This window comes from Sinocyclocheilus rhinocerous, unplaced genomic scaffold (assembly GCF_001515625.1).
Source record: "Sinocyclocheilus rhinocerous isolate Xijiao unplaced genomic scaffold, SAMN03320098_v1.1 scaffold3063, whole genome shotgun sequence".
NCBI lineage: Eukaryota > Metazoa > Chordata > Actinopteri > Cypriniformes > Cyprinidae > Sinocyclocheilus > Sinocyclocheilus rhinocerous.
Window position 1 is genome coordinate 890,715 of NW_015640469.1, and position 8,527 is coordinate 899,241.

The window sequence follows — 8,527 nt, forward strand, 5'->3', positions numbered from 1 at the left end:
TCACTCAAAACGAAACTACTCTGCGTGCTGTGCGCACGTGAGACTGTTACTTAAAACTGCTTTATGCTGGACAGTATTTATTTATCGCGAGTTGTTCAAATCGCGGTAATCTAACACGGTTCTAATGATAATTAAAAGATGAAACGGTAGTACTAACCGTGGGGAATGTTATCATGATTTATCGTCAAACCAGTAATCGTTACATCCCTAGTTGAAGCTAAACACAAGTCATAGTTAACCTGCATTCCTTGCCAAAATAAAAAAAGTTCAGCATGACTGGTCATCAGACACTAACCAGCGTACATTATTGTGTAACAGCATGCAAATTGGTTTTAGGGTAATATGGTTTTAGGCTAAGGACATGCCTTTGAATTCTTCAGGGTGTTCGGAGCCAATGGGCATGAAGTCTGGCCACATTCAGGACTACCAAATCACAGCCTCCAGCATCTTCAGAACTCTTAACATGGACATGTTCACCTGGGAACCTGGGAAAGCAAGACTGGATAAACAAGGGAAGGTCAATGCCTGGACGTCTGGACACAGTGACCAGTCCCAGTGGCTGCAGGTAGGGTTTATTATAAATGTCCTCATATGCTTAGGGACAATCTAATTTTATTATGTCTGTTATTGGCTCTGATTCAACAGAATTCTGCAGAATGCCTGTGAATGATTAAATGTAATGCTGAACTGTGTTGTAATGAAATGATCACTGCAGCACAGAGGTGTACATTAAACAGCATTCAGAGTTCAGATGATCCCTAACACAGAACCTCAACAAAGATCAAAGCTTTATTGTGATTCCTACCATTTAGCTCCTAGAATCAAAGTTTAAACGAAATCCCAGTTATCCCTTCTCCCTAGAGCCTCTCTTTTCAGCACGCTCACTCACTGTTCATTAAGGTAACCGATCACCTTACCTCTGGCTTCAGGCGAGAGCTATTTGCCATCATTCAATCCAAGCATCATATTTAACATATTTAACCATATTTCACTTTAAGCCTGGCTGTAAAATTACTGGCTCAAACTTTTTTTTTTTTTTTTTCATTTAAATTCACTACTATCAATTAATTTGGCTTATTATAAAACTATTTAATATAGTTTTAATATTTTAGAAGGAGTATTTTGTGGCCACCAAGACTGCATTAAAAAAAATAATTGTTTACAGTAATATTGTATTATTATTTTTATTATTATTATTTTATTTATATATACATTTGGAACATTATAAATGTCTTTTCTGTTACTTCTGTTACACATCCTTGCTGAATAAAAGTATTAATCTCCTTAAAAATTCTTACAGACCCCAGACCATTGAACAAGGCTTTTTTAGTAAAATGTAAATGTTAAAATTATTATGAAAAAGAAAACAAAATAGTGAAATGTACTGTACAAAAATTTCAAACCATTATTTGACTAAAAAATATTGTACTCAAGTTGTAAAAATGTATAACATTTGACATGTATGTGGCAAATTGCCCCAACACATTATGAATGTTAAAATGTTAACATTTACTAGCAGCATTATCTTTTTTTTTTTTTTGGTCCTGCATTAATATAAATGTTCTTGTTATCTTTGATAGACAGCTGTGTAATAGATAGGGCTGTGCCATTTTTCAGGGGGCATGCACTGTTGTTCATGAGATGCAGGGAATGTCATCACATCTGAATAATTTCTAGCTCACGATGTGTTAAAAGTGATTAATATCCTGAGATTACTGAATAAATGCTCCAGTGCAACCACAGAAATTGAGTGAATGTGAGACACAGTTGGGCGCATTTCAAACATCAGTTGCCATGGTGAACAGTGAGCTACTGCAGTGGTTGCCCCAATGGAATAATCAATAAATACCAGTGGCATACAATAATGACTTTAGTCAAGTCAAGTCACCTTTATTTATATAGTGATTTATATATATATATATATATATATATATATATAAACTTTAGGCTTAATAGATTAATGGAATTAATCAAGCTTAATGACAAATTAAGTATTCTAATTAATCAAGACAATTGCCATGCTGCAGAAGCAAGAATTACCTCACAAACTGCAGTAACGTCAGAGACATTTTGACCGAACGGAGCACATCTCATGGCTCTGCCAGTGATGTGCTCAATCACACTGCATCAAAATCATCAGGTTGTCAGTGTCTCAGTGGTTCAGTTGCTTTTAAGTGCACGATTCGATTGGGAGTCATTTATTTATGTCCATTGATTTTGGTGAAAACAAAGCTGCTGTTACTCGCAGCCCTTTATTTGGAACTTTTTTAATGATCTTGGTACTTTCAGTCTGTTAAACGTTTTGGTCTGTGTATGCTGACATGTTCAGTCAAGCAGACATTTAACATGCTGCATGCACACGTCAATATTGACTAAGACTCCAAGTGAAAAGTTCATTTGCCTACATTCATTAAGTTGGCTAAGGAACTGCATCAAATTGATGCAAACAAAGTCTTATATTGCCAGGCAGTTTGTTTTAGCGAATTAAAATACAGGCGGGAGTCAAACTGAGTCACAAATAACATTATCTTTTACATTTTTCGCAAAGTTTCCCTCCATTAACCAATCAAAAAACAAACCATGCTGCTTTTCCAGGGACTTCTAAGGTCAAACAAACCACTCACATTAAAATGCATATAAATCCCATTGACAGGTTTTGGAGCTGTTTGAATGAACCAATCACTCACCAGCCCTACAAACACACTGCAAGTCAGCTCTTTTTCCTCTGTTTGGACATACTCCACAGCAAGAAGGCCTTTTGAAGTTTCTGTTGATTGCTTCCAAACATGCTGTCGATCAAGAGACAGTGAGGAGATGCCCATCCTCCTTCTCTTACATCTGTCTAGCCTGCCTGGGTCTATCTCTGGCTTTTTTCCTCTCGAATTTTGAAAAATTGCCTTTTCAACTCGTTCCTCTCCCTCCTCTTTGTGTGTAATGAATCAGTTTAGTGTCCTCATTTGTGGTTTCCTGTGTCTTTGCCACTACTCAAACAGAGATGTGACCTCAGTCCCACAGAGATAACTTTTAGCCTTCATCAGGCAGGCATGAGAAAGACCTCTTACATTCATTATGGATGTTAAGTCTGCTCATTACGGACTATATGCATGGACAGTTTGAGAAACCTTAGCAGTGGTTTTCTTCAGTAAAGATGAGGACTAGAATTTATAGCAACTTTTATCTCAGTCAGCATTTCTCTAACCGGGGTCCATCTCAAATAGCCAGGGGGTCCGTGGAAAATTTCTGAATTGAGAACAAAAATCTTTCTGCAAATCCTTGACAAGCAATATGAGACGGTTCTCTTTTCCAGCAGCCTGGGTTCTGGAAGAATTTTCCCCATTCATATTCTCCATACAGACATTTCAGAACATTTTTCAATAAGTCTTGAACTAACCTATGGCTCCAAAATGAATCACTTTACAACATCTGATTTTAAGGCCAGACAAATTTGAACAGAATTTGAACAAGATAACAGTACAAGATTGTGTACGTATGATTGACCATTCATATAATCAAATCTGCAATGATGATACAGTAGAAAACTATTGATTAAAACATATTAATGTTTTTAGTTATTCAGTCATGGTAGGCCAGCTATCTGCATCTCAGGATTAGATTTAGGGCCAAATATCAGTGTGCATAGAGGAAACATTGTATACCCATTTAAACTGCGGTGTTTGTGGTTAACTCTTTATTTTTGACATTTGTAGTCAACTGAACTTTTGGCATTTTAAAGAGCTAATTCAAGTGTCTGGATCGCAGTGGTGGAGTGATGCTGTACAGTAAAGTATAACAAATCGCATTAGTATGCTGTATTCTTTACAACCACACACTCAAAACCGGTATGTTAGAAGGGAAATTTCCTAGCGCCGTTACCTGATTGACATAATTCCTTTAGGGATTTGGGTGTTAAAACAGCACAGTCTGTATGTGCAATAAACAGAGTAATCAGCGGGCATAATTCATTCTTAGTTAATTCCCTTCTAATTCTCTTAATCAGGGAATTTAATGTACCTCCACCTTGTTTGAGAATTGCAAACCTTATAGCTTTCCTATTTCCTTCCTGGCAACTGACCAAGCTTCACAGTAGCAGAGATGGGACTGAGATTAGAAGCTCTGTCCCTTTTGGAAAATGTTTGAAGATGAGTTGGTGAAATCTTTAGAAGAAAATGGTGAATATGCTTGGTTCCAGCTGGCAGAGGCTTATTAGTTAATTATACACATTAACAGGCTAAACGCATAACACAGAGAGCCTGCCAGAGTGCACTTGGCTCTTTTTAGAACTTTCTTATTACAGAATCATTGCAGCAATGCAAGCATATGCTAAATGTTATGCTGACCCTGCTAGCGCAGAAAAAGCTACTATAAAAACCACAGAAGAAACCACACACAAGAACCATGTTAGCTCTTTTTTTTTATTAAAATTACCTTAGAAACCTATTAATTTATTTGTTTTCTTGCAAATTATAAGTATTACATATACCTCTATGTTAGACATGTTCGAAATTAGTGCTGGGCGGTATACCGGTTCATACCGAATACCGGTGTTTATTTTTGTTATGATATGAATTTTTAAAATACCGCAATGCCGGTGTATGTCGCTTAAACAACGTTCGGAACGTGACACTGTTTGAAAGGGGTCCCTTTTCACTGTTGCACTGTGGTGAGGGGACGCATGCAGTTCTGTTCATTAACCGCTAGAGCGCCAAAAGATACGGACTGCAGCTTTAAAAATTTAACAGTAATAGTGCCCAATGAAATGTTGTTGTTTTTTTTCTATAAATTGCATTTAAATTTTTTAAATGGTTTCATTTTTTTTTTTTTTTTTGTCAAAAACTGTGGTAATCAGTTGAATTCATAAATGCGTAATGCGTGCTTCAGTATGTATATTAGACAGAGACAAGCAGAACATGCACACTTCATATTTAAATGACAGTCTTTTGCTGTTTAATATTCACAGATTTGAGTCCATATCGTGATTTCAACTGTACAGCCCTACTTTTGATTTATTAATCCAAACTTTGCTGTGACATTCTGCGTTATACAGTAAATTCCATTATATATTATAGATTCTGTATTCATTTTCTGCATTGCAGAAATCATAGGGCCCTATGCACTGTATACTGCTTGCGATTATTTCAATAATACAGTCAGTAGTATGCTAGAAACTGCACACTGCACAAAAACAGTGGAGTAGTATGCTGTTCTGCACATGGTCTGAGTGCCTGTTTCTTTACATCATTTATTTAGCTTACAGCAATATTTATTTATTTATTTATTTTACTTTATTTTAATAGTGTTGGTAACTTCTCTTGAGCGTGAGCATGTGTGTGTGTTTTAACTTGGTTAGAGTGTTCCTGTGTGTTTGTGGGACACACTGATCATTCGATTCACCCTCTGTTTATGTGTGTGCCGTTTCCCACACAAGAATCCCAGGAAAAGCCTGTAGCTCCCCCAGCTGTCAATGGGAGGAAAGGCAAGTGTGTGTGAGCGTGTGAATCTCTCTGTGATGTTTTACTGCGTGTTTGTGCTGGATAGATTTAGTACAAGTAGATGTTGTATACATTTGCAGTACTTACTGTTTATACGGGTGTCATCAGATATATAGTATAGTATGCTATGATTGTGTTGGTGATGCCATTAAGAAACATATTTTGTTATTGAAAATGTTTAGAAATTCTGGTTTCACACCAAGCTGCACTATTGTTCTAGTTATGTGGGATCTAATATTAATTTAAGAATAAGAATAATTGGTTATTATTATGTTTTTTAAGCCACTGTACCCATGTGTAAACTGAATACCTTCAATCACATGTAGATGGCTCAATAGCCATCAATAATGTATAAAAAATCAATAAAATCAGTAAATAAAAAATATTTTTTATTTATACTCAATAAAAAATCAGCTTCACTTTCATAATTAGAACTAAAGCTATGTTTTTTAGTATTTTTATATAAAATATATACAAAATAAATAAATTATATAAATTACTAAAATAAAATTTTTGTTTCCTGTTATTTTTTAATTAATTAGTACAAGTGAAATAATATATATATTTTTTTTTCATTTTAGAGAAAAAATAACTTTTTAACACTATAAGGGTTAATTGTGCAAAATTGTAAATTGGACATGCTTAAATGTGCCTTATACAGTATGTGCACTCTGCAGGCCTGTACTACGCACATCTAATTAACAGGTTTGTTAAGCAGGAGCATTGATTGTTTCTACTTGTGTTGTAACTTCAGAGGTGACATGGGAGGACCAGCAGAAGAAAGCTCTTGGTATGGCACAACCTGTGCTCTTCATCGGCCCTTAGTAGAGTAGATCAATCCTAGTGTGCTTCTGAGGGATCTAGATTTCTGCTCTTCACTCTCTGCTCTCGCTGCTCTTGTTGCTGCTGTGTTATTTGCTTAGACTGAACCTTCTGAAGGTTCAAGTAGAGACATCAAATTGAACTGCTAGTTTTTCTTTGGCGTCACTATAGCAACTTGAGGTAGACGTAAGGCCACATTCCTAGTCATTTACATGAATTAATTAACACACTTTTATTGATGCTGAGACGAACAGTTCTCACCGATACCTTATGATACACAAAAATGTACGTTTTCGTTTCTGGAATTATTATTACTTACAATTGAAGTAAATATGAAAAGCAGAACAATAGAATAAACTACATGAATCATTACATTTACAGCACTAAAATAGGAAAAGTGGAGGCTTGTGGGATTTTGGAAAGCTACTGAACTGATAATGGCCTTTTTGTTGTAAATGTCATTTTATAAGATTTTGCTTTTCAAATGAAACTTTAAATGAGAGCCGAATTGAGACAATAGCATGTGAGTGATTATAAATGCTTTGTAAATTGTAGCATTGCTTGTAGTATGTAGTGGGGAAAATAGGCTACCGATGGTGGTCTGTCTGTAGTGTGTGTTTGAGATTTATGTATTTCATTAACCTTCGCTCAAAGTATGCATCAGTTCTTTGTTTTGATGCTTTACATCTTTTAAAGGGTTGTTTTTTTTTTGGTGTTGGATTTCTCAGATCTGTTTTACGTTTGTTTCGGCATGTTAGGAGTGATGAGTTTCTGGATGAAATTCATCTAAACTCTGTTTGTGTGTGAGAGTGTGTGTCCATCATCACATTGTGTGTCTGTCTAAACTTTTGTTTTCCTCTCATCCACACATCAGCTGTAGTGTCAGAGTCAACAGTGTCAGAGAATGGAGATGCAGGTATTGTATACAGATTGAGTTTGTGTAGCACCAACATAAAGCCCTTCAAAACAACCTTTGGAGACGCGTGTGTGCGTGTGCGTGTGGGTGTGTGCGCGTGTGTGTGCGTGCGTGTGTACGTGTGTGTGTGCGTGCGCGTGTGTGTGCGTGTGTGTGTGTGTATGCTGGAATAAGCAGTGTATATGATTGGGTAGAATTGCTAAAAGAGTTTAAAACATCGCAACTACACAAAAGTTCAAGAGTTTGAGGTCAGTTTCTTTAAAAGAAATTCATACTTTTATTCAGCAAGGATGCATTAAGTTGATCAAGAGTGACAGTAAATACTTTCACATTGTTATAAACTACTTCTGTTTTATTTAAATCCTGTTATTTTGAACTTTCCATTCATCAAAGAATCCTGAAAAATAGAAAACAATTGTTTTAAATTGCAATAATATTTCACAATATTACTGTATTTTTACTACAGTAAAACCAGTGGTGAGACTTTAAAAAAAAAACATTTAAACTTTCTGGCCTCAAACTTTTGAACGGTCTTGTATAAAGAGTTTATTTAAAGTGTGCAAGTTTTAACTTGCAAGAAGTGTACTTTGAGGGGTACAACAGCTTATCACTGGGGCAGTTCCTTCAAAAAGACATCTTCTTAACCACTAAAGGGTGCATAATAGTACCATTAGAGTGCACATTATTACCTTAAGGGTACATTACTAATATAATGTACTAATATGCACCCTTTAAGCCCAAAGAATACTTAGGCTTTTACGTATATGCAAGGGTCTGTGTTAGTGCTGGGCGGTATACCGGTTCATACTGAATACCGGTGTTTATTTTTGTTATGATATGAATTTTTAAAATACCGCAATAGTTAAAACAACGTTCTGAACGCTACACTGTTTGAAAGGGGTCCCTTTTCACTGTTGCACTGTGGTGAGGGAACAGCTGTATGTGTTACTAAGCGTGAAAGTTCTGAAACTGAAGCTGTAGAACTAATAGAACGTGATGACACAGAAGAACTCATCCACATTATCTACATTGACCACCACAAATATCCACCGCCCCCTTCCATCAGCTCCCGCGTCTCTCACACATGAGCGTGACTTTAGCACTAGATTTAGCAACTTTCAGACCCTTTTAGCGGCTTTTTTCCATAGAATATTCATACTGACAAACCTAGCGACTTTTTTTCATAAACCTTAGCTATGGTTCAGTTGGAAGATTTCGCCAGTGCTGTCCCGCGAACGCGAGGTCTGACTTTCCCGGAGAAGTGTCACCTCTCTCAGCGTCTGTTCTGTGCAGTGAGCGG

At 36.3% G+C, this 8,527-nt stretch overlaps 1 protein-coding gene across 1 annotated transcript in view; it reads left to right on the forward strand.

Annotated features, from left to right (window-relative positions):
- Positions 1-8,527, forward strand: part of LOC107753185 (EGF-like repeat and discoidin I-like domain-containing protein 3) — a 199,392-nt gene that overhangs the window by 146,919 nt on the left and 43,946 nt on the right. The window contains exon 7 of the mRNA XM_016569310.1: positions 381-565. Coding sequence (XP_016424796.1) covers positions 381-565 — 185 coding nt within the window. The remainder of the gene's footprint in view (positions 1-380; positions 566-8,527) is intronic.